At 48.3% G+C, this 26,166-nt stretch overlaps 1 protein-coding gene across 1 annotated transcript; it reads right to left on the bottom strand.

Annotated features, from left to right (window-relative positions):
• Window positions 1-491: 491 nt before the first annotated feature.
• Window positions 492-21,093, bottom strand: DMBX1 (diencephalon/mesencephalon homeobox 1). Its single transcript, XM_040073156.2, is given in 6 exon segments — window positions 492-892; window positions 1,379-1,733; window positions 2,894-3,072; window positions 7,060-7,225; window positions 20,940-20,994; window positions 20,996-21,093. Coding segments are annotated over 6 exon segments (1,254 nt in total).
• Window positions 21,094-26,166: the final 5,073 nt, after the last annotated feature.

Below are 26,166 nucleotides of genomic sequence, written 5' to 3'. Positions count from 1 at the left end.
TAACTCTGATACTAGCTATTAAAATTGAAAAGGAAAGGGGAATAAAAACAAAAGAGGTCACAGTTCTGTAACACTGACAGTAACACACAAATGATGGGTGCTGTCAACATTATAAACTATATACAAGACAAAGCAGGACTCTTTCTTCCCCCAAAGAATGCAACAACAACAACAAAATAAAAAGTGAATATAACACAGTTGGCACCTTATCGAGGGGATGAGGACAAGGGGCTCCTCCTGAACGTTACAGGCTGAACTCATGGCAGTCCAGAGGACAGTTCCTCTGTCTAAACACGGATCCTTTCCCCCTTCCTCATTAAATATTTCGTGAAGACCAGGCCAGTAGCAACGTCTGATGCAACCGCGTTGCTAATAAGACGTTTCTAAATGCAAAGTTTTCCCTGCAAGGGAGCACCTCGCTCCAGGAAGAGGTGGGGATTCAAGGGGTGCCGTGTGTGGTGCCAACCTCTGGTGCGTCTTCTCCTGGGCAGTCAGTTGGGGAGGGTGTCCAGCCCCAGGGACGCCGCGTGCTGCTTTGCCCGGAGCCTCAGGTTCTCAATGCTCGTGGTTTTACTGTTCAGGCTCGGCAGGGAGCTGGAGGCCTGCAGGATGGGCGAGGACCAGACCTGCTGAGCGTGGGACAGCGACTGGTAATAGGACTGACAGTGCAGGGAGCTCAGCGGGGCCATGTTGACGTTCATGCCCAAGTAGGGCATGGCGGACGGTGTCCCCATTTCAAAGGAGGAGTAATGGACCAAGTTGTTGGTGGCTGCCATGTGCTGGCGGAACTGCTCCTGCAGGCGGAAGAGGCTCAGGGGCGAGGAGGAGTAGGAGTGAGTCTGAGCCAGGCCACTGCTGGACGAAGGCGTCACGGTCGCGCTGATAGGGGACTCTGTAGCGGGAGACAGAGGGCATGGGTCACAAGCCTGTTATTCCTACAGGCTGGATGCAGGTGCTTATTCACACCCCAGAAGGGTTCGGGCAGCAGCATGGGCTTGTCTCTTGCACTGGAGGGTGAATGAGAGAGGGTGTGACACCTCACAAGAGCTAAGCCTGTGCCTTCCCCATACTTGGCACCTCAGAGTGTAAAATGGGGCTGAGCTCCCTGCTGCTGATGGGCACTGTTCTCCCCACGATCTAACTGGAGCAGGTCTTTGCTCTTTCAGTGCTCCAGCTGCAATGGTCATCCTGTCCTCTGCGGGGCCTGTTCAGTGCTGAGGGTAAGAGGGCAAGCCTGGACAGCCTATCCATGAGCACCCAATCCCCAGGGAATATGAGACTATCTATTCCCAACCACCAGCATCCCCCTTGGAGAGGGATCCTGACCAGCAACCTGCCAGGTCCTGACACCAACCCCCATCAAGATGCTGCCCCTCACCTGCTTTTGGGCTCGCCCTCTTGCAGTTCAAAGTCTTGCTGTCCACACCAGGGCTCTTGTCCACTTTGGCCTCATCCAAGGTGCTCTTGAACTCCTCCTCTCTGTCGGTCTGGTCCTCGGGTGCCGACTCACTGGCAGACTGCTCCGACAGCGTCAGGTTGAGGTCTGTGCCAGCCTCGCTGGGGAGGCTCTGGACCTTCTCAGTGTCCGGGGTGGGAGCCTGGGTCTCCAGCACAGGCGGCTCCATCTTTCCCTCGCTGTGGCTCCCCTCACAGTCCTTCTGCTTCTGCAGCTGCTCTTTCTGCAGGCTGCGCTGCTTCTTCCGGAATTTGGCTCTCCGGTTCTTGAACCAGACCTTCAGGGCCACAAACAGCAAGGGAGAAAAACCAGTGAGAATCCTGCTTAGTGCCAAATTCAGCCTTGGAGCTTCAGGGGAACCCCAAGTAATGAGGTGCTACAAGCCCACTGTGCCCAAAGGCCATTCCACTTTGCTGGATCTTAAAGCTCAACTGTTTTCCGTGAATCTACAAAATAACATTTCAAACAGACCGAAAAATAATCCAGCCTCTATATTGCCTCTTTGATGGGCTCTGCTGCTGGTGTTTTTTGGGGTCTGTTAGTTTTTCTCCCCTAAACTGGTTAGGCAGCTGCATCCACAAAGAATGTCTTGCAGCTGTAATGAACATTGGCTTACAGTCTGTTAAGTTTCTAAACCTGTTTGGTTATAGGCATATCAAAACTATGATGGCAGTACTCAAAGTAAGTCATTACAGGCATAGGCTGTTGTCTGGGAACTGCATTTAGGAAAGGAGGAGAGAATCCATTATTTTTTCAACCTAAATCAGTAGACATGGATTAGAAGAAATATATTTGCAAATCTTGCTTGGCTTATTTGGTTGGTTAGATAAGGAAACAGTGCGTTTTTTAGATTAAAATGCCTTGATACTTATATATAAGTACTAATTTTTTTCCACTTCTTTTTCTCTTCACAGTGAAGAATATTTTAAAAGACAAGAACCTCTTCACCAGCAGGTTATGAACTAGCACATTTCCTCAGTTGAAACTGAAAAAAAAAGGCAAACAAAAACAAAAAGCAAACCCAAACCTCGGCCTGAGATGTTACAAATATTGGCACTGGTGGAAAAGAGCAGATGGAATTACTCAGTTCTCCACTTTTTTGAGAAAGCCAGAAAAGCCTCACAAATAAATAAATAAGTAAACTTCTGTTGATGTTTCTAAAATTTCCCCCAAAGAAACGTGAAAGAACAAATGAGAACCAGTGTACACTTCAGACAATCCTAAATTTAAAAAATGTGCGCATGGATTAGAAGTTTCTTAAACAGATGTGTGACTTCGGGTAATTTTATCCTCCCCAAAGCCTTTGACAACTTTCTGCCCCAAAGTCTTTGGTTCCACTGGAAGAATCCTGGAAGGTCAAGGGAGCTGTCAGCCCTCTAAGAACCTGGTTATGTTCTTCTAAACATCCCCACCCTCAAACCCACAAAATATCAGTACCTGGACCCTGGCTTCAGGCAGGTTTGTGCACATGGCCAGCCGCTCTCTCATCACCACGTCTGGGTAGTGAGTCTTCTGGAAAGTCTTCTCCAGGGCCTCCAGCTGCTGGGCGGTGAAGGCCGTGCGACTTCGCCTTTGTTTGCGGTGCTGGGATCCATAACGTGCCTCCAAAATGATGTCTTGAAATGTACAGCCGTTGGAAGACAAGAAAAGTGGCCAATTTAATTATTGGAATTTGCACGCTGACAATCGAATAAAGCACCTGCTATCATCAGAAAAAACCACGGAACATTTTTTCCACTGCTTTAGAGCTAATAAAACATATACATATGGATTTTACTGGTAAATTGAGGTGTCTGAAGAGATAAAAATGATAGCAGAGGGGTTAGAACTAGATGACCTTTGAGATCACTTCCAGCCCAAACCATCCTATGATTCTAGAAGCCTGTTCTGGGGAGAGAACCTCTTTCTGCGACAGACTCCAGTGCTGAATTTGGCTGAGGTAACTCAATGTGGGGCAGCACAAGCAGATGCCCAGAACCCACCACGGCATAAGCACGTTCCACTAAGAAACACGACTGAAAATGATGTGGGGACGTTCACTATTGTACTTCTTTAATGTCTTGTGCATAGCTCTCTGTAGTCTTCAAGGCATGATATTGGAGAGATGTTCTGGGCTCCAGTTCAGAGAGCGTTTAATCTCGTGTGCTTTTGTGCATTTTGCTCCAAAGCACATCCTTTACTGAGCACTGACGCTCTCCAGCATCTGGGGTGGAAACACCAGCCAGGCCACGTCCAGCCCCGCTGGTTGCAAGCCCAGAGCTCATGTGCTGAGCTCTTCTCAGCAGAGCAAGGCCTGACTTCGCAAACCAAGCTTGGAAAACTGAGGGCAGAGAAGAAATTCAGACTGGGGAAAATCTGAGGCCAACAGTAAAGGGCTTATTATTTTACCAGAGGCGTGATTATTGCACAACAGTTAGTGGGAGTAGAAAGATCTTAAATCAATGAAAATAAGTTACTTGAAAATGAAAAAAACCCACCCTTTATTATGCAAGTTGGGACATGCTGTGCTACAGCCCTGGAATGAAAGAGTCTGGCAAGAGGTTTGCTCTGCTAGAGGAAATGCAGAAAGAGCAGTGTCTGGTATCATTTTTAATTCGGTTAAGAATGTGACTTCCAGTAGAAGGGAGGAATGAACACACGAGAAAACAACACAACAGGGAGGAAAGCTGGCACTATCCGCGCACGGAGCCTGATGAAGGCTCCGGCTGCTGTTTATTTGCGCTTTTGTCACGAGCATCGTGACATGAATCTAAACAATAAACCAAAACCTGCTGTCGGGCCAGCCCCAGCACCACGCAGCCCGGTCTCAGATCCACTGGCTAAGGAGCGTAGCAAATCAGCTTTGCACCGCTCAAACATTCCTCTTCCAAAACTTCCAGCTGTTCCATTCTAGGTCAGCACTCGCAGCGCCCTTCTGGGGGATTGCCAAAGCTGCGTGGTTTTGGCAACCCGGCAAAGATGGGATCAGGCTAAAGGTCTTCAACAATATCGTGCTGGCTGCCTACAAGAGAATTTTGTGTTAGAGCTATCGGAGCTTCTCGGGGAGTTCAAACTCAGGTGATGAAGCTGCCCCTTCGGAGGCAGAGGGACCATCCTTGTGCATCCAGGCACAGCTCACAGTGCAGCCAGGCGAGGAGAAGGGACATTCCAACACATGAAATGAAATTGAAGCTGCCCCCAAACGCTTTAAGAGGCTTTTGTGTTTCGAGTACACGAAAACAGGAGAAAGGGCACTGGTTAAACACCCTACCTGCAGGCTGGAATATTCCCAAATTTCTAGAGTAGAGGGTAGACCTACCAGTTCCCCAGAGGCGGCAGCTCATGCATTAAGTTTGGCCACTCCAGCGAGAGGCAACCAGCAATTATTTTGATGTTTTAACTATGTTTTCAGGCTTTGTGGAAGAAGGAGGATATAAATTGCAGGTGAGGCTTTGCAGTTACCTCCAGAAACCTCTGTTTTCTGACTTAAGGTCATTTGCTTTTGTGCAGCTTTATTCTGACTGTCCCTGGAAGGCAAAGGAGATCTATAACCTGCTCTGAAAGATATTCAGAAGTAACAGAATGTGAGGCAACTGGAAAGGAAACAGCTCGTAGGTACATAATGCCTACACTGCCAATGATATGCAGAAAAGGGGACTGTGGGATTTAATTTGGAAAGTCTTCCAGGTGGGTTATTAATTTTAAAGATAAGAGGTCAGGAAACCAATTGAATCTTCTAGTCAAGAATATGAGAATAGCTTTTTTTTTTTTTAATCTTTGCTTTAGCCTAGTTAGGGCCAAAGACATTAAGTCCTCTGTGCTCTACTCTAGAAGACAGAGATCACAAACCTCTTTCAAGAGATCCTTGCAGCTAGAAAAGGGGAACCTTGAGACCCAGGGTCTGCAAGGTTCAGGGCCATCTGCTCCCATCTGACCACCTGCACACTAAAAGGGGCAGGGAACAAGGGGGTGGATGACCAGGACAAGGACAGTGCTCTCCTCATCACCCTATAGCCCAGCAGCAGAGCCAGGAGAAGCACCCAGGCCACTTAGAACCATGTCAAGAAGGTGACAATTAGCAGCTGGATAAGAGAACACTGCTGGCACCAAGATTTGACAGCCAGCTGTGGCTCACTGATCCAAAGAGTCCAAGACCTTTATCATCACGCCTTTGTGGACTGCCCACCTGGGAGAACCTTCCTGAAACTTCTGCATCCTTACTTTGGCTTAAGCCGTTATTTATTAAATTTAGCCCAGCAAAGCTGTCTGGACAGGTAATTTTTCTCACCTACTCTAGACTGGAAGGAATCCCTCTACAGTTTTTTTTTTTAAAACTTTAGTATCAGACAACTAGAAAGCTATCTTAGAACAGACACACGTTTTCAGACATTCAGGGAAGATAATTCCATTCTAGGAAAGATTCTAGAATCACAAGTATGATAACTTTTCACTTTAGCTTCCATGTCCTTGTTGTCAGGTCTGCTTTACATCACTGCAGCCAAGTCCAGACCAAAACAGTGATGTTGCAGCTGTTGATCACTTGCACTGCAGGAGCCCTTGATGATCTCAGCCAGGTCTGGATGTTTCGCGGCAGGTTGAAATTTAGAGCAGATATATGTGCCCTACTGCACCAAATATTCTCAGGTCTCCATCCACTGTTTTTGAACAATTACCTCTGCTAAATCATAAAATATTGTCTGGGCTTTGCACTTCCTATTAATGAGAGCAACAGTGCAGTGCAGTTACCACCATGGCTGAACACAGAAAACCAGCTCAGATGCTCTGGACCAGCAGCTCCTGTCCTGCTGCCCCACCATCAACGGTGCTGTGTAAATGACACTGCCTGGGTAAAGTCACATGTGACTTCATGAGCTAAAATGTGCTGTTTGATGGAAGGCAGCAGCATCCATAGGAAAGTGTCACCCAAGGCAAGGTCTAGGATCCCGAGAAAGCAATGGGTCAAGGTGAAACCCAAGTAAAATCCAAATGAAGATCATTTCCCAGAGAGAAAAAGTGTTTTTTAGGAAAGAAGTGGAAAATAGTTGCATGAAGAGACAACATGGAGAAACAAGCTATGGCCAGGGATGGCAGGAGGTGGCTGTTAGGGAATGCAAGAGCTGGGGAATCCAGCTTACTTTGTGATCACGCTCATTCTGCCCTTATTTACCATCAAGAAAGGAAAATTCTTTGCTGTTTTCTGTTTACTTGTTAAAGAACATTTCAGTGTCTTTTTAATTCTCTCTTTTCAATCCCATATATCAGAGCCATATCCCATCTCTCCCCTGAGCTTCCCAGCTGTTGGAGGCCAGCCTGAAGCAAGCTGCCAGCAAACACTGGAGGACAGGTGTCCCCTGAGAGCTTGGCCACGGGGGCAGTGCTGAGGAGCACACCATCCTCCTTGGCTCTCTCACACCCCAGAAGAGTTTCAATGCAACTCAACTCAACCCAACTCAACTCAACTCAACTCAACTCAAGGCAAGCAACAAGGGGGTTCTAACAACCCAACATAGGAAGTGTTGTTTTTTTGGGGGGGTGGGTTTTGTCTGCTTTTTTTGTGATGGTGGCGGATGGTTGTGTGGGGTTTTTAGTGCCAGGCAAGGGCAAAAGCCATGAGTTGTTCTTACCAGCCAGTCTCTCAGCCAGGGTGAGGGCGTGCACGGAGGGCCGGTAGTCGGGGGCGTGCTGGGCCTGCTGAGCTGCCTGCTGGTGGAGGTTGTACATGGCGCTCAGCGAGTTCATGGCGTGCAGGGAGTATCCGTTCACTCCATAGTGCTGCATGGTGACATAAACCTGCAAAACATCAGCCACAGGAGAGAGGGGCTTAGGGACGCGCTGTCCCGGCACCCTGGCGTCTCAGCAGAGTTTTGGGAGTGCTGAGCTCAGAATTAAAGTGCTGCATGCAAGGCTCTTTCTTGCCTGGCCTCTCGTCTCCAACAGGTTCTGGGACAGGAATGGAAAAATCTTCTGTGCACCTGATGTACCATCAACACCAGTCCGGCTAACAAACTTAAACCTCAGAATATGACTGTATCTCGCTCGTGCTGATCAAAATATGGGAAATTATTTTTTTTTTTGCATACCACAATACAGTTTATCATATTACAGTGACTTTTAATGCACTGTCCTAGCTCTGTCCCAGGGCTAGTTGAGATTTTTCCCCTATCACTGCCTACAGTGGACTATTTGTAATCCCAGTGCTGGAGTGTCAAATAACGTTTCTCATCTGAACTCACTCATTATATTTTTTTTCCATTCATTATTCATTTTTCTAACAGGTCTTCTTAATAAAACACAAATGATACGGGTGGGGGGAAGTGGTGGGAAAAGAGCATGTGATGTAAAAGAAAATAAATCTGCAGCATAACAGCACCAAAAATGTTATGGCTAAAGAGGGAATAAGGTTTGTAATAAATACTGACATTTCATAGCTCAATAGCAAGGAAATTATTTCAGAAAACTAATGGCTTTTTTTTTCTAGTCTGGCCTCTGCATGAAACTTCAAGCTCTTTTTCCTTACAGGCCATCTGTAAAACTGAGCTAATATTGATCTCAAAAGCCGAGCAATGCTTCATTCATCCCTGTTGTAAATGACTGAGGGCCGCCAGGACGTCGTTTCTGCAGTTTGTAAGACATCAGAAAGGAAGTTGTGAAACATTAGCCACAAAATAAATTTTTTAAACCACCGTTTACATCAGCAAGTTGCCATCTGGAAAGTCAGTGCAATGAACAAACGCTCAGGGAAAGAGGGTCAGCTGGACTAACTTAAGGAAAGCAGACATCTTTTCAGGCAGCCTCAGAAAACAATTTAAATGCTGGAGGGAGGCGATGATTTTAGGAGAAATGCCCGTGTTTTTAGGAGGAACGTGATGCGTTGAACGGTGAAAATTTGGAAGAACAATTATCTGCTGTATTTTCTGTGCTGTTAAAAGACCTTCATATTTTTCCATAAATGATTTATACCATGGAGGGACAGACTCATGGTGAAGAGGGAGACATGGAAATGAGTTGGTCCCACTGCACCTCCTGCTCTGAGCTCCTGTTCTTTCCACCTTGATGTAAGAAGTACAAACATGAAGTGACTTTGTGTAACAGCCAAAGACCAAGCAGGACTTCCTTAAAGAGCAGCTGAATTTAGGACAATAGGGTCTGGGGCATCTCATGGCATCACCTTTGCAAGTTTCTCTGCACTGTGGTGCCAAGGAACAGGGGAGAGAAACATGCATCTGGAGTTTGGTCAAATACTCCGCCAGCTCAAGGATGACCCTTGTGAATGTGAGTTCTGGTTTAGGGATTGTCTTCTCAAAGAGGCCGCAGTCACTATAGACCCAAAATTTTGGAATTTAGCACTCTGCTTCATTCCTGTTTGCCCAAGTCCCTCGTGCTCTGCCACTGCACTGTTACAGCACGGAGTATCGATGGAGGGTGACAGGTCTGGGTGTGGTTACACCCCAAAGATCTGACACACACCCTGATGCCAGCTTCATCTGCTTCGTGTCTGCCTGTTCACCCACTCTGGATTGACTCCCCATTATTCTAAGATAAATGTGAAAATGGACATTTTCATTTCAGATGCCAACCGAAACACAAGGATACCACAGCTCTGCTCTAATGGAGCTTAGGGAAGATCTAAGCAATGACAAAATTGTTTGCTGGTTCTCTGACCAAGGTGATGGACTCACACAACAACAGATTTTTGGCATTCTTATCTATTTTCCTCACAATGGGGTTCACAGCGAAATTACAGCTGTGATGTTGCTCTCTTGGACTGCAAAGCTTTGCTGCTGGTGGGGCGTGTTAAGGGACATGTTCCAGTGACATGTACCATTGACATGGCCACAGAGGACATCTCCCATCACCTGGGAAAGACTGACCTGTGGTGCAGCCTCACCCCATCCTTGGTGTTGTTCATTTCCCAGGGGCATCGTACCACCCAAAAAAGCCGTCCACTGGCTCGCTGTCACAGACAAGGGCAGGACTGGCTTTTCTGGCCAACACAGGCAGCAAAACAGAGATCTGCAACTTCATTCTGCCTCCTCACTGGAGGACCAGCTGGCTGCTTGCACCAGCTTTGGCCAGCGGGATGGAGGTCTCAAAGCTTATTAAGTTCCTGCGTGTTTCGTGAAAACCATTTGAGGGCACGGAACCTATTAACTGCCCTGGGCTGCTGCCAGACCTCTGTCCTTAATAGGCTGGAGAATCCACACCGGGGCTCAGCCTTGCCAGAAGATATGTGGGAGGCCAAGTGTCTTTGACTCCCAACTCACAGAAACGCCTGTTTTTTCTTTTCTAATCCCCCTTGCATGTCGTCGGCTGTGTAGCAAGCTGGCACATTAAAGGCAAAATGAAGAGGGAGAGGAGGGGAATTTTCCCATACTATACAGTCTTCCAAGGACACTGCCAGTGGGGTTGTGTCTGGAGCCCGATGTTTCCACTGAAACACTTGCTCCAGGAATATTTTAGTGGTTTTGATTGTTAAAAGATTATTTTCTGTGTACATTTTTGGGTGGCCTAGAAGAAAGTGCATTAAAAACAAAAGAAAAAAGAGAAGGACTTCATAGGGGTGGACTCAGGGTGGGAGTCAATGCCCATCACAGCTTTGGTGATAACTGCCAGCTACGCTGCAGTGCAGACAACAGGCAGAACTTCCTACTCACTTGTGCAGCAAATGCATCATCCCAGATTCCGTATAAAAAATGAGGGAATTTACTGAGCGAGACGGTTCAGCCGGGTAAGCAAAGTTAACTGAGACCACAAATAGCTCCTGTTTAACTGTCAGCTCCGAGCTCGCTCCAACCCCGATAAATTAAATATTTAAAAGACATCATGCAGCAATTTTTTTTAATGGAGAAAGCCATTCATCAAGCCACCGCTGTGTTTCACAAGCTGTCGAATAGTGCTTACACTGGTTAAAATAATCTTTATATTTCATTAAGCAACCAAATAAGCTGATCCCTTCCCACTGGCTGTATAGATGGTTTTAATTTTCAAAATCTGCAAATGCATCTTTTATGTCTCTGCGTGGCTGGAGGGCCTCAGGAACAGGCGCAGCCAGGAGGAGGATGAGAGCAAAGTTTGAATTGCTTTATGGAAGAGTATGGGCTTGAGCAGCTATGGATAAGCTGGGAGGACAACAGGGTGAAAAAAAGCTGATTCCTCATCCTGATTCTGTGCACCAGAGATCACTGAAGAGTTAGGAGCAGTGAAGAAAGGAGATGGAAGCTGAGAAAAGGTGCAGGAAAACAATAAGTGAGAGGAAAATGCCCCTGCCGGGAGCCTGTGCGCTGACCCGGCCGCGTTTGCTCAGCCCAAGGGCAGATGCTGCCTGGGCTGGCACCTCCTGGGGCTGGAGCTCTCCTCCTTCACGGCCCCTCGGGCAGCACCAAACACTCTCCCACCCCCAGCATCACAAGTCTCGCCCTCTCCCAGCTCCCCACGTTTCACAACACCGGGCTGTGAGGTCTCCTCGCCCTGTCCCGCACCAGACCCTGCCGGGGTTCCCACTCCTTCTGTCTCCACAGTCCTGGCTTTGCTACCTCAGTGCCAAAACCCCTCCTACGGCCCTTGCCTCTCGCTCTTGTTTTCATTAGGAAGGATTCATGGGAGCTGTGCCTGTATTTCTTCCCAAGCCTGCAGACTTCTCAGACTGCAGGGGCTGTGCTCTGCCAGCCTCACAGAGAGGACATGGGATTCTCCTTAGCTTGAACTGCTGCTGTCTATGAGAAATCCAGCTTTCTCCATTCCTGCACTGCTTTGAGGCCAGGCAGTGAAGGATCCTGCCCATGCCAGACTGATCCAGGGACCCCAGCACTCTGTATTCAGCTGCTGCCGCTCAGTCTGATGCAAAACAATTTGCACATTTAGCAGCCCGAAACAGGAACCCTCTAATCCCAGAGCAGAGCTGCACTGCTCCAACCAGCGTGGATCCCATCCATCCCTGCCCAGCACTGGCCTTGAAAACCCCAGGGTCCCACGGAGTCACACACCACGAGAGTGATGCAGTTTTTTGTGCACCACGTAACAGAGAGGCACGCAGGGGAGATCTGACCCTGGGGTTTGATATTCTCAGCTTTGTGCAAGGCTTGAAGTTTCCCTATTTAACTGGCAACTTATATTGGTATAATTTTGTATGTAATTCTGTCCTGAGAGAAGATGTGAGGGCAGACCCATGCATTTCCTCATCAGGTGAAAACTCCTGTTCCTAGTGGCTTGTGTATATGTGGAATTGAGATAGATCTGAGAACAAGTTAAAAAATGAGGTATTGAAATTTTCTGAAAAGTCCCTGGCAAGAATACATCCATATTTTCCATCCAATCAGGAAAAATAAAAACACAAAAAACCAAACAAAGCCAAAACAACCCCAACAAATCACCAAAACAAGATCATAAACAAGACATTTTCCCTTCTCAAGCAAACACTGTCAGGTGAGATGAGGCTGAGGCTGCATGTCGGACATGCAGCTTTACAGGGGCTTTGGATCATTATCTCTTTTCCTTTCAAAGAGAGTCATCCCAAACTCAAAGAAACACTGATATTAAATTCATTGAACACTGAGAATAAATTCATTGATCTACATGAGACCCTCACATGCCATCATAAAGAATGGGGTAATGAAACCTATGAGTCAGAAATACTGAATTATTCCTAGAGGTGTCAAGAAGAGGATGCCAGTCAGGTTTTGACTGATGGGCGCCACTTTCTTTATCACTTCATCAAATCTGTCCTCAAAATGGGAAGGCTGGTGATGGTTGAGAGGGTGTATGAGGCCTTCATTGCGTGGGAAATAAGCTGTACACAATAAACCAAAACAAAACAACAACCAACCAAACAAAAAGTCAAATCTGGACTTTAGAAAGTCGCTTTCAGAAGGGAATTTCAAAACTATAGCTCATTGTTTATGAAGAGATTCACCACAGATGCATTTAAACTTTGGAAGAGCACGGCACAGCCTCGGGTCTATGCCCTGATGCAAGGCACAGCTTGAGCACGAGAAAAAAATCAGTTAAAAAAAAAAAATCAAGCATGAAACAGAAGCCTGCTGCATTTGATTGGTGTTCAGGGTTCTGCAGGTGACAGAAAAAAATAGGAGTAGCCTTGTCAGGTAAAAAAAAAGTTGTGGTCCTCAGCCTGAGGACCTGCAAAAGTGCTACAAATCAGTGCTGGTGTTTATGCAAAGCACAGGAACCCACTGTTCATTACTAACAGGGAAAAACAGCAAATGGTTTGTGCTGGAACATCCTTTCCCCCTTATTACCACTGGCAAAAAACATGATTGAAAACAGAATCACGGCAGAATATCCACCCTCACCTCCCCTGGAGCTGTTCTGCATTATGATTTTATGCTTTAATTCCTTATTCAGAAACACTTCAAATCAGAAAGATAAATAACAAATCTTTGAATCTGCGTAACTCTAATTCTGGGAAAACAGGCCCACTCTATAGACAGAGATTGGGTTTATATGTATTTGGTACTAAATGAATTACATACCTGTGAGGTTCTGAATAAAATGATCCTAGAAAGAGGTTTTCTTCAAATTTTTTTTTTTTTTTTTAATATATCCCTAAATCTTTTAGGTATATAAAGGCCCCAAATCGCATAAGATAATAACCAACACGTTATAAATCAGTTTTGTTCCCCATTTGAGACTACAGAAAATCTAAGGAAACAACTTCACCTTTGTAGTGGGTGAAATATAGATGATTTGAAATACTGAAACACATCACAGTTTCTCGGTCAAACACCAAAGTCCAAGAGCAGCATGCACTACAAAAACAGGCTTCCAAAAGACTTTCCTTATAACTGAAATAAGGAACTGAGAACAGCTCCCAAAACACCCCCCAGGGCTCTGCATTTCTGATCTTCCGGAAATATTTTTACACCTGTGAAAATCCCTGGTTTAAATTTAAATAAAGGTAATTTCTAAGTGCAGAGAGAGATCTTAATTAAGCAGGACCTAGTTAAATAAGTGACAACGCACCGAAAGCAACACCTGAGCAGTTACACCAATTCTTGCAGCTCACACTCAGCTATTCCTAGCGACTTTGGTACAAATAAAGAGACAATTTTCTTAAAACCAGGAGGATTGCTAGCAGCAGAAATCTGGAAATGCTTCCAGTGAGGGACAGCGTCGCCATTTTTGGGTAGACCTTGTCAAGTAATTAACTCTTTGAGGCTGTGCTGATGATGAGCACAGCAACTGTGTTTGTAATGCTCATCTATTTGTAGTGGAAACATAATTGGATGTGAGAGGGCTCGTAATTTTTATAAACCAAACCTCAGAGCATCTTCCTGGAACAAGGAAGTTTTGTTGCAGGACCCTAGGAATTCTCAACGCCAGGTTGTGAGAAGCTGAGGTAACAGGCCCTGGCTGACAGAGGGAACTCACATCAGTTGCTGTAGTTTTTATTTAAGGCTTTTGTGAAATCATCATTTTTCACCCAAAAGATAACAGAACTGCGTGATCCATCAGACACTTCCTGGCAAAAGGCTTTCCAATGCCTCTGTTTGCAGAGGCACTCTTCAGAGGGCAGGCTTGCTAGGTCCAAAATAAAGAAAATTAATTAAAGATGTCCTTAAAGGCTCTGCTTTTCAGTGGGGGAAAAGTTTTAGGGCTTGGAGCCCAGCAGCTTGCAGTGTAGCGCCAGGAGTGGCATCACTAAACATCACTGTGGTGAGAAATCCCTTGCCTGTCGTAATTTACACGAGACAAGCAGTGATTATAGATCAAATCAAGACAAACCTTCCTTCTTCAAGCTCTTGGAAATTAGATCGAAGTGGAGCATTTTCCCGGGCAAACAAGAAAAGCTCTTGATGTGAAGATCACTTTGACTCTAGTGTCTCATCTCATCCTGCTTCGAGATCAGTCAGCAACAACAACAACAAAAAAATCACGCATTTAAGATTTCTTATCATGCACACCAGAATGGAGACTGAAGCCGAGAGCACAGCTCTGCCAGCGTTGCTGCTGCACGCTCCACATCCGTGGCTATGGAATGCGGCCGCATCCCGCTGCAGCCAGCTCACGCCCTCCTGTGCTGCCCAGCTGCTCTCCTGCCCCCAGAGCTGAGAGCAGCTCTGGGCTGCCCTGAATTCAGGACTTGGAGTAACCTTAAAGTACCCTGCAATCACGTTGCTGAATTCACGAGCTGCCTAAAGAGTTTATCTCTGGTGAAAGAAAAACAACAAAGTACCTGCTCAGTCCATGGCCTCACTTCTGTGAAAAAGGCTTTCTTGAGAAGCATCGTTTGGTTTTTCCCTAATGCTGGCAAAGGGAATTTTCCAAACGAAACCCTGCCCTTCCCAAAGGGCTGCTGGAAGCAGGAGGGTGGCTTGCTGCTCGTTCTCTGCCCTCAAAACAGCTTTTGCCTGCAGCATATTTGATTGCAGATTGTTCCCATGAGCAAACTGACCGTCTTGGAAGGCAGCCTCTTGGGATTTCTGGTTCGGGCATCTCCCATCCCTGGAAGAGGGAGCAATATCCTGGAGGATTTTACCCATGACAGTCTCACTAAGAAGACAAGGATCTACAGTTCTATGTCAAAATATGTTTTTAAGCCTGTGACCTTTAGTGGCAAGGACCTGTGTCTGTCCTGGGTACCACAGCCACGCTGATCTGACAATCTGACCCTGAGCCCTAACAAGGGAGATCAAACAAGATCTGTGCACAGATAAGCTTTGTAAAGATATTTTGAGGTGGTTTAAGACATTCCCAGCTCCTCTCCAGCTGCTCCCAGGTGCTGCAAGCCCGGCAGCCAGGCTGGCAGGAGGGAATGCAAGCTTGCCCCAGGCACTCCCAGTGCAGTGCCTCGGCCCAGATGCTGGCAGCCATGGGCAGGCACTGGGATGAGGCACACAGGGAGGGTGATTCCTCCTCCCATCACCACTACTCATCAAGTAGAAAGTAAAAAGTCGAAGCTGTAAGCTCTGGGTGTTAAGCTGAGAGAGTTTGGTATGCTCACGAGGAGGGGAGCAGCGTGTCTTTGTGAAATGCAGTGGTTTCTGGCACGCTGCTGGAGTTTAACCCCGCTGGCACAAAAGGACTTTCCTAGGTGATCTTTTAGCTGATTAGATGGAGGGTTGTCAGGTTATGATGCCAAGTGCAATTCTGCTCGAAGGTGATTTTGAGAGACAGAAAGAACAAGCAAAATTTGAAAGTAACAGAAGCTGAGTGCCTGAACTCAGGACATTTCTGCAAGTTCAGCTGGACCCTGCGTCTGCAGATGGTTTTTGCAGCACTCCAAACAACAGTCACAAAACACAGGATGGCAACTGCTCCTACGCAGAACTTAAATCCACTATGAGACAAAATGCCAGACAGTCCTACCTTGGTCTAAAAGAAAAAGAGAAAAAAAAAAAACCAAACCACAAAACCAAAAAACCCCCACCAACCTGAAGGGCAGCTCCACGAGCATTGGAATTGTGGGGGACTTCTAATACCTTAAAAGAATAAACCAGAAGTTTGAAATTTTTCTTCTTTGCAAGTGGTAACACCAATTTTCGTCCTACCACTAAAAAAAAAAATGCTTGAGCTCCGTGGCTTTCACAAAGAGGGGCTGGGGTGGGGGAAAGGCTTGTGCCACCTTAAAACAGGGCCACGAGCTGGAGCTGGTGGCAGCAGTGCCAGGGAGCACCACGGGTGCATGCAAGGCTTCCCTTCCCGTAAGCGTCTGGATCCCTACGCCGAGTTAAGCGCGGCTGCCAAGGTAAGCAATGTATTTTGGCCACCAGCAGGTGATGTGTGCTCTAAAGAGCTGCGCGCTGTAAAGCAGGCAGAGCCGCCGAATGTCTGCGGGGTTTTTGTGGGGAGACGCGGAGTCCCTCAGCAGAGGTTTGCCCACCTGGGGCTAACACACGCCCGGAGCTCGCAGAGCTGCTCCCTGCCCGCTGCGCCCGCTGCTCGGCACGGCTGGGGACGTCAGCTTTCCACAGCTCCCTTGGGAAGAGCATTTTCTCCCTGGCGAGATCCACCAGCTCGTCTTCCCCGGTGCAATTGTCACTCTTGCTTTGGAAGATCCTAGCGGAGTTCCCAAGCATCACACCCACACTTTCAGTTTTACGGCACCGTTTCTCAAGTTGGTATTTGCTCTGGCCATACAGGGGCTGCTGTTGGTCCTGAGAGAGCTGTGCCAGCTACCCACAACTCCTGGTGGAAATATTTCTTTCCCTGCCTTCGGAGAACTGCTGGTCCATCCCGCTCCCAGCCCTCCCTCAGAGACTCTCTCCTTCCCAGGAGCTGTAATTCCACTGCTTTAGGAAAGAGAAGAAGTCTAATCCAAAACCTAATGAAGTTCAAAGGGGAAAAAAAAATAATTTTCAGTAACTCTTAGAGTGAAATAAACTGGTGGGAAAAGACACAGGGTTTGGTTAACCCCCGTGCACCATGAATTAATTTTTGACTATTTGGCTACATTTTCAAATTCTCCACCAGCACATTTTGATGGAAATTCCCCCGAAGTAGATTAGTTTGTCAGTAGCTGTATAGGATTGGAAATTTTGGGATTTATTGAATCCCCATTCTTCAGGATTTTCCCTACTCCTACATTTTTCCAGATGAAGCAAGGTAACTATAAACGTTCTGTTCAGACACGAGTTGTGGAAAGCAGCACTCAACCTTTTGAAATGGTTTAAGCCCAGCTGACATTCGTCAGTACCTCAGTAGAACCATTTTCAACTTGACAAGCTGAGTTTTGAGAGGCCCCTGAAAAACCACTGGAATCTTAGAAAACGTGGACTACTTCTGCTAAACAGTTCACCCATAGTGTCACCAGTAAAACCAGCAGGTAGCTGTATCAGAAGAGCTGGTCCGGGGCCCTGCAGCACCTTTGTTTTGTCAGGGCTGGCTGTGAAAATGACAGAGGAAAAAGAAACTGCTCACTCCGGCTTCTTTTCATCCGATTTCCTCCTTTCTCAGTAAAACATTATTTTACAAGATGAAGACACAGGGAACAAAACCCTCTGCAGTCACTCCCTCCACAACTATATTGTGCAAAACTTTGCCTGGCAAGCCTGTCCTTTTCCCTGATTTGCGGGAAGCTCCTTTGACTCCGTTTTTTTGGTGCAGGCAGCGACACCGGCACCAAGGAAAAGCAGCATCTGCACCAGCACCGTGAGACGGAGCTGTGCCTCCTGATACGGCAGAAAGATCCTGCTCCTGTGTGTGAGCGTGAGGAGAATCTCCCATTTAGACATCAAGATCTCTTTAAACTAGCGGGAAAACCTGGAAAGCAGATCTAAACCGTCTTTCTGTGCACTGATGGCACAGTTTTGGGTGTATTTTTTGCATTGACTATGTTGGTGTAATTTAATACAACTTCTCATCAGTCATGGGATAACCCAGGGTTGAAGTCACTCTTACCCTTTCAGGAATTTCATGCCCATTGCAGTTCTTAGTTGGAATGGAAAAACTGAACTTAGAAACACAATCCCAAAGCCAAGGACTTGTAGGTCTAAGTCTCTCCGGCTGGGGCGAACAAGGAAGCGGGACTGACTTCCATCGTCTTACCCAAGGGTGAAAAGTGAACATGGAAGAGAGAAGATAGACAGACAGCAAGCCAGTTCTGAGATGTGCTCAGGAGAAACACAGGGCAGTGAGAAACTGCAGATTTACTCCCTGCCCGCCACTGCACGGGGGGAAGCGTGGGCCAGGCAGGGTGCGAAAGCTCTCATCCTCAGGGTGAGTCCCGTCCTGCTCTCCCTAGGACGGGCAGGGGAGAGGAACAGCCTCACTAGGGCACCCCGTGGGGCTCAGCCTTTGCCCTTCATCGAGAACACGACCCACGTCCTGCAGGTGGATGAGGTACACAGCAGGGTCAGCGGTCCGCGGCTCGGAAACTCAGGGAGGAGAGGAAAAAAGCCGCAGGTATTGCTTGAAATCTGGGGAAGGTGGATGCTGAAGGTTACCCCCGCAGCCCTTCTCGCTGAGCCCCGGGCAGGCGGGGAAGGGGCCAGCGGCTCCCCCAGGCTGAGGAGGTTCTCACCCGACCCCGCTAAGAACAGATTTCGCTTCTCTTTTGCTTTGTGTTCCGTGCGGAGGTGAGGGACAGAGTAGGGTAAATAAACCCCAAACCCTCCAGCCCTGCCTTCGGGGAAGTGGGAGGCTACTTCAGACAAAACTGTTATCCATTAACATCCAATTATCACTTGGTCCAAGCCATTAATTATAAATCAGCCTCCTAATTGGGATAATTAGCTCTCTGCTACTTAATGTAGTATGACTGATGCGTTTGGAAAGAAGGTAATCAGTCCATTTGTTTAGCGTTAGGCGAACAAATCCAACTCTCATGGTTTAATTTCAGCCGCAGCCTTTCCCCCCCACCCCGCCCCTCGGCCCCACCATCAGCATTCAAAGCTCATTGCAGCTCCATTAATTGTTTGGGAATCACGGCGGGGATGGGCACACGCATCTCCGCGGGGCTTTCGGGACAGCGGCCCCCAGCCCGGGGATGCGACCGGACTCGCCCCTCCCTCGAGGGGAATTGCTGGGATTTTGGGGAGGGGGTTAATTGGAGGGGACGGGTTTGACCCTGAGCGCGACCCCACAGTTAGGATCGTTCCAGATCCCCCCGCACCTCGGCCGGGCCTCGCCTCTAGAAACCATTTCAGGGAGAGCGGAAAACTTTCCTTTTTAAAATTTTTTTTCCCTCTCCTTTCCCCCCCCACTTCCCCTGGATGTCTCATTAATGCCGGCTGCTCGGCGAGCCGCCGATAGCTGCGGGACATGATTAGATATTTATTACTGTCATTTACATGGAAAACTTGAGCTAACCAAGTGGAACTGGAGGGGGCCGCCGGAGGGGACGGGATGAGGCGGAGCGGGGACATTTCTTTTTCCTCCGCGAAGCCGGGATGCGGGACACAGCCGGAGCGCGGCCGGCTGGAGCGCAGGGTGCGGGGACAAGCCCGCAAAGCTCCCAGCCAGGGACAAGGGTGCTGGGCCGAACCCTGTCCTGCTCTGGCCCTGCGGTACCACCTCGCTCAGGCCGCGTTTCGTTTGCAAAGGGAGCGGGCAGCGCTCGGTGCGGGAATCCCACCGGGAAACGGGGGATGCTGCTCCCTCCCTCCCTTCTGCTGACGGCCTCGCCGAGGCGACCCTCGAGGACACCGAGGACCTGTCCCGGGATGCGCTGACCCCTTTTTCCCCCCGAGGCACCCGAGGTCGCCGCCTGGAAATAAACGGAAAGCGCAGCCGGGAAAAGCCGCCGACCGCGGGGACAGGATGGCTCCGGATGGGGCTCTTCTCGTCCCTTCTCTCCCCAGATAAAGGGACAGGCACGCCAAGTGTCGCGGTCAAACCCCTTCTCCATCGGAGGAGAAACTTGCCCGAGGACTTTGCTTTGGACTAGAGGAGCCCGTGTGTCCGATCCCCTCAAGGCAGCCGGGAGGTCACCCTCGCCCTCCCCTTGCCCCCTACAAGGGAAGGGGGTCCCGGGTGCCCCGGGCAGCCAGCACCCAGTGGGGACACGGACTTTTTTTCCGCTCAAGTGCTGGCCGCTGCGGAGCACAACCCACCCCCATTCCCTATCTGTTATCCCATGGCCCGAGGGGCGGCTCTGGCGGAGATGTATGAGATCTCTTGCGGTAAAAATATGCATGCGGATCCCCATTTGGTTAGCGCTATAATGGAGGTGTAAATAGGTTTCGACTGCGAAGCCCTTAATTTGTCAAGAAGGGCTGACAGCGCAGGTCCGGGATTTATACACCCCTTGAAGAGGGACGGCGTGGAGGGGGGGGCGCAAAGACCGGCCTGCCGGCTCCTTACAGGGGGCTCCCCGTCCGTTTTGCCGTCTAACCTCGCAACGGGGTGATCTGAGGGTGTGATTTGTCCTAGAAATTCTTCCTAGCGCTGCCGGCATCTTGCCCTCCCTTCCGCTCTCAACTTCCAGCCGCACCAGAAAGAAAAACCCAATCCCGGGGCCATCGTCCCCGGCTCCCGGCCCCGCTCGGGGGTGTTCCTGCCCTCGGCAGCTCTCCCCAGGCTGCGCAGCTTACTGAAACATCATTATGTAAATAGGGGGAAAGTTGCGCTCTCCTCCCGCGGAGCCCGGTTGACGGAGGGAGGGATGCGACCATTCCCGAGCCGGCTTACAGCCCTCGCATCCCCGCCAGCTGCCTAAACCCGCACCGGAGCGGGCTGGCAGTCGGAGCCGATAGGGAACGAGGCCCCGAGCTGGTAGCGGGGGTTTACATTATTTTTTTTTCGCGGTTGTTCGTTTTTTTTTTTTTTTTTTTTTTTTTTTTTTTTTAAAGCGTGGTATACTCCAAATAAACAAGAAAAAACAAAAAAGGAAAAGAAAAAGAAAAAAAGAAAAAAAAAAGGAAACAAAGAGGCACAGGGGGACAGAGAATTCGCGCTGGAGCCCGGGCTGGGTTTCTCCTCGGCCGTGCGCGCATCCCCGCCAGCCGAGCATTCCCCACGGCCACATTCCCCCTCCTCGCGAGCAATCCCCAAAGTCCTCTTCTTTCCCCGCCGGCATCCCCAGCGCACCCGGAGGGCTCTTGGCTCTTACCTGGGGCGGTGGGGCAGCCTCTCCGCCCGCCGTGGGAGCGCGGACACGCGTGGGAGCGCGGCGCTGCGCCCCGGCCCGCCCTACTCCATCCGCCCGCGCTGCCTGCGCGCTGCCTGCGCGCCCGGCGGAGCTGCCATCTACCGGGAGGCAGCATTGGAGAAGGATTTTTAAAAGGAGCTTCATAGCGACCCGGGAGCTACCCAGCAAGATTTTCAATGGTCCTCCACCCTGTCAATCAAAACGGGGCTGCTGGTACACCCCCCACCCCCCGACGCTCCTTACTAGTCATTTACTCGGAGCCGAGGTGTAAACGCCTAATTAAATCCCTGGGAGCGGACGGGATGCCGGTGGAGGGAGGAGGGCTGGAGCCAGGACCGGGGGGGTGATGGGGACCGTAAGGCGCAGGGAAGGGAAGCCGTGCCTCTCCCCGCTCCCCCAGCTTAGCACCACGCTGGATCGGACCCCGAAGTTTCCCTCTCCCACGACGGCCCCTGGGTGGTGATGCTGGTGGGGGATAATCTCCCAACTTTAATTACAGAGCGACCGCGGCCCCCCAGCTTCCTCCTGGCCGCTTCGCTGTCCCAGCTTAGCCTGCTGCACCCCTCTACTCCTCTTTAAAATCGGGGGTTGGGGGAACGGGCACGGTCAGAACGCGGAGAGATAAAACAGGAGCGGTAGAAGGAGCTCAGAGGAGCGATGGGCGACGGATTCTCCGCCCGCCCCGTCGGGGAAGCTCCGCTGCGGCAGCCGGGACTGGGGAGCCGGGGAAGGCAGAGGGAGGGACAGCGGGCGAGCGGGACCCCGCGGGGCTTCGACGGGGAAAGAGCGAACACTTAACGCATCTCCCCGCTCATTTTTTTTTTTTTTTTTAAATACACTTTTTCCCCCGAAATATTTTTTTTTTCCCCTTCGGTATATAAAAAGTGGAAAACCGGCTTTTCCTTTTCTTGTATTTCCTTTTCTTTCCCTCTTTACTCTCTCTGCGGGATTTTCGCAGGTACCTCCCCGTCCAGCGGCCGGGCTGGTTATCTGGCAGAACTCACTAACGGGAGCGGTGGTTGTGTTTGCTTTTCAGCTTTGCCATGCCTTCGCAGCAGAAAGAGCAGTTTAAAGCCTTTAGAGAGATTGCTAATAGATGCCAGTTCCTTGCCTTTAGATTCTCTCCCAGCCCAGGAGGATTTAGGATGGGATTGGGAGACGAGACGCCATTTCAGGCTCCAAAACACCCTGTTTTAAAATGACTGCGGGTAAGAGGATTAAAACAATAATACCCTTCTCTTCTTGAAGGTTTTTTTTTTTTTTTTCCCCTCTCTCCCTCCTATAGAAAAGATTTCTTCTCCCAGAGCAAAACCGTTTAGACAGGAATTAAGGGAACAAGAAAGAATAAGAGGGGGGGAGAGGACCTTTTAATTTGAGCTTGATATTTTGTACAAATTTTGACCAAAAGAAAAAAGAAGGGATCGGTCTGGCTCGGGACACCAGAAGGCTCCAAGGGCCACTTTCTTGTGTTTATTTTTATTCTGTATATATATATATATAATTTTATTTTTTTTTTTTTTAACCTGAGGTTATGGGATACCTAGTGATCCTCTCGGAAAAGAGAAGGAGGGGGTGAACCTATTGAAATCTATTCCAACCTATTCCTGCCCTCGCCCCGGGAGCGAGGAGCGCCCCGCGCTTCCCCCCGCACCCTCGAACCCAACCATCCTTCTTTGGCCGGGAAACCGATTGGGCGAAACTCGGCGCCTTGATCGCCGCGATCGCTTCTCGGGGACGTTTTTCGGGGACCCGAAGCCGGGCTGGCCTGGGCGGCACCCCGCAAAAACAGCGCGGAGCGGCCCTTCTTGCCTTTTTTTGAGGTGACTCTGCAGAGGACAGCAGCACTGCCACCGCCCCCCGAGTTTGCCACGGGCACCTTCCCTTCTGCGCTGATCACAACGACTCGGAGCGGGGCACGGCGGGGAGCCGCCTGCAGACCCTCCCCAAAATTCAGCGGCCCCCCTGGAAGCGCCTCGTCGCCCCTCAAAGCCGGGTTGGGAGCAGCCCCGCGGACCTGTAGCTGGCGGGATCTGGGGCACAAACACCAACCCCATGGGGCAAAGATCTGCTCCAAAGCCGGCGAACTTCGCGGGGCTGCTGCGGGGGGAAGGGGTTTCCCGTGTGCCGGGGGGGCTGTGCCCGTCCGAGGTGGGGGAAGCGCCTCTTCTCAGTTGTTTCTGAATTCTCGTTTGCAGCCAGGCACGAATTCCCAGCCCCTCCGACCGCGATGTCACCATTGTCTCGACTCTCTCCTCGCTGGGAGCACGGGAGATTTTGTAATGACTTCGACGAAAAAGCCCTGTTTTAATTCCCCCCTTCCCCTCGAAGAAATAAAATGAGTTTCCCTCTTTCTTCAGAATATCTTCCCGAGCTCTCCAGCGACGGGATTTCCGCCGTTTAAACCAGCCCCCGATAAATAAATTATTGCGTTTAATTCGCCTCTTCTTCTCAGAAACGAGTAAACAGCGCATTTAGCGCAGCTCGGAAAAGTGACCCCAGCTCGTCCGCGGAACTGATTTATCGCATCTTCCCCCCGCCCCGAGGTATCGATGGGGCAAAGCATCAGGGAATCGGCACCAGATCACGGGGGTTTCTTCTGCAAAACGCGGGGCAGCGAGGGAGGGACGCGCAAAGCGCAGGAGGAGGGAAGGCAGCCCCGGGAAGGGGCTGTTGGCAGCGGGGGGATCCCGCAGGAGCCTCCCCGTCCATCCCGGGGCTCCTCAAACTTGTGTCTGCCACCGGCTCCGACACAAAACCTCGGCTCGGCTGGGCGAGAAATGGTGCTTTTCACCCCTGCCAAAATTATTATTATTATTATTATTATTATTATTATTATTACTATTATTATTACTATTATTATTAATAATAGTAATAATAATCGGAAGACACGACGAGGGTAGATATCGGGCGATTTTTTTTTCTCTCTGCGAGTTTTGCCTCACAGAACAAAATGAATTATGGAAATTAATAAATCTGCCACCCAGACTTGATCCTGCACCTCGAGACGGGGTGGGAGGAATTTATTAGTTCGCTACGCAGTAAGGACATTTTTGGTTTCCATGATATTAGCGGTAATATTTTTGGCAAACTGGGTCTATTCATTTACCAAAAAAAAAAAAAATCCCCTTCAAATACCATTTTTAAATGTTTTTCCTAAGTAAACTGTGAATTTCAGGCTTCCATGTAGACTCTAAGCCCCCTCACCTGCATGACGGGAAGGACAGCTGCTACTTTTAATTTGAAAAACTGGTTATTTTGTGGGGGAAAAGAAAAAACAAACCCAAACAAAAACCTAACCAAACAACAAAACAAACAGTGGAACGATCAGGGTATAATATTGGAAGAAAATGGTGGTTGTCTCATTTTATTTAGAAATACATATAATTTCCCTGTCTGGGGCATTGAACACACACCACTCCATCCCCATCCCCATGCATACAGAATAATGTGTTTGCATTTGCACCGAAATCGTGGTTGTTTCCTACAGAACAACTAAAATCAAAGCCAAGCTGGTTATGTTTTAAACAGCTAATGCATTAACTCCCTCCCTCTCTCTCTTTGCTTTTTGGGGGTTCTTTTGTTTGTTTGTTTGGCACTTTTTTTTTTTTTTTTTTTTTTTAATCTTGTGAATTTTGTGAATTTTGAATAACACCTCTTGCCAGGAGAGTAAACTGTGTTAGAGAAGTCAAAATTTGATTTTTAGGCTGAATAACGAGAAATAAAGCTCCATCTTTGGAAGATGGACAAGGAAGAGAACTCTGACAAACCTCCTTACCCCTGGACCTATGACAAATACAGCGCAAGACATTTTGACTTACCTCAAATTATAATGGCAACAAGGTCTTAAAATAGCTACTTAACTAAATTAAGAAGGCCACTTTGCTGCTTGGTTTTGTTTTGGATTGTTTTGGGGTTTTTCCCCTCTCTCTCTCTCTCTCTTTTTTTTTTTTTTTTTTTTTTTTTTTTTTTTTTTTTTTTTTTTTTTTTTTTTTGGTATGGGGCATCTTTTGGGGGTTTGAAATGTTCCAGACATTGTCCAGTACTTTGTCCCCGACGCCAACCGCATTCGTGTGAGACCGAAAGGGGATTAACTTGTGAACTTTTAAAAATCAGAACTTAAATGAGAGGCAAATCTAGGCCACAGCTCATTGTGGGAACCGTTTCTTAAGCAATTAAAGCGAGAAGAAATTCCTCGCAGCCTTTTTCCTTAAAGCAGCTTTCTGAAGGATTTAAGGAGGACTAGTGTCCGGTCCATCAAGAAAGATTTAAACTGCACAGTGATATAGAAAATCTCCACTTGCTCTTATTTAAAGGGGCACTATCACCATTTCCATAAGACCCTTGACATTGTTTCTTTAATCTTGTTTATAAACTTAAACAGATTTAAAAAGTTTTTTTTCTCTTCTCTGCCTCCTTTTTTTTTTTTTTTTTCATGAATTCATTGAAAATATATTTGATGCTGTATTTGAAAAGAGACCGAAACAGGCTCACAGTTGGCTCACAGTTAAGGATTTTCTGTTACTAAAAAGTCTCAAGCCACAGCTTGCTACATTTCTCCTTTTGCTCTTGGAGGTTTGGAGGAAAGTGAGATTAGTGTGAAGAGGAATTTATTTTTTTTTCCTCTGGGGTCAAGTATGCAATAAAAGTTTCTTTCTCCCCAAATTAAGAGGACACAAAGCACCTTTTCCCCCTGAAATCGACTCAAACCTTCATGCAATATTTGCGGTTTAGCACATTTTCCTTTGGCTAAGGGTAGAATTATATTCTAAGCAGCCTGCTGCAATGTCAGGTTTCTTTCTTTTATTCCCTCCTTTCTCTTTCTTTGCCCCACTCGTGCTCCCTCCTTAAGTCCTGGCTGTTGGGGCTGGGTCCTGCCCATATTTAGAGGTCAGCCGGTATTTCTTACATTTTTTTCCAATTTCAGCTACTCGACAAGGTTTTCTGCACTGCATTAAAAAACAACAACAACAACAACAAAAAACCCCCAAACCTGCTAACCTTATTCCAGAAAAACCAGTTGTTCCCCTTTAAGTCTTAAAAAAGAAGAGGGGGAAGAAAAAAAAAAAAAAAAAAAGTGAACACCTTGGAGTGCTTTTGGTGCTTATAGCTAATTAATAGCCCTAATGATATTTTTCCAAGTCCATGAATACATTATGTTTGCAATCCAAAAAGCGTTAGCCCCATTCAA

This window comes from Hirundo rustica, chromosome 9, assembly GCF_015227805.2.
Source record: "Hirundo rustica isolate bHirRus1 chromosome 9, bHirRus1.pri.v3, whole genome shotgun sequence".
NCBI lineage: Eukaryota > Metazoa > Chordata > Aves > Passeriformes > Hirundinidae > Hirundo > Hirundo rustica.
This window is presented reverse-complemented; position numbering and strand designations above follow the sequence as displayed.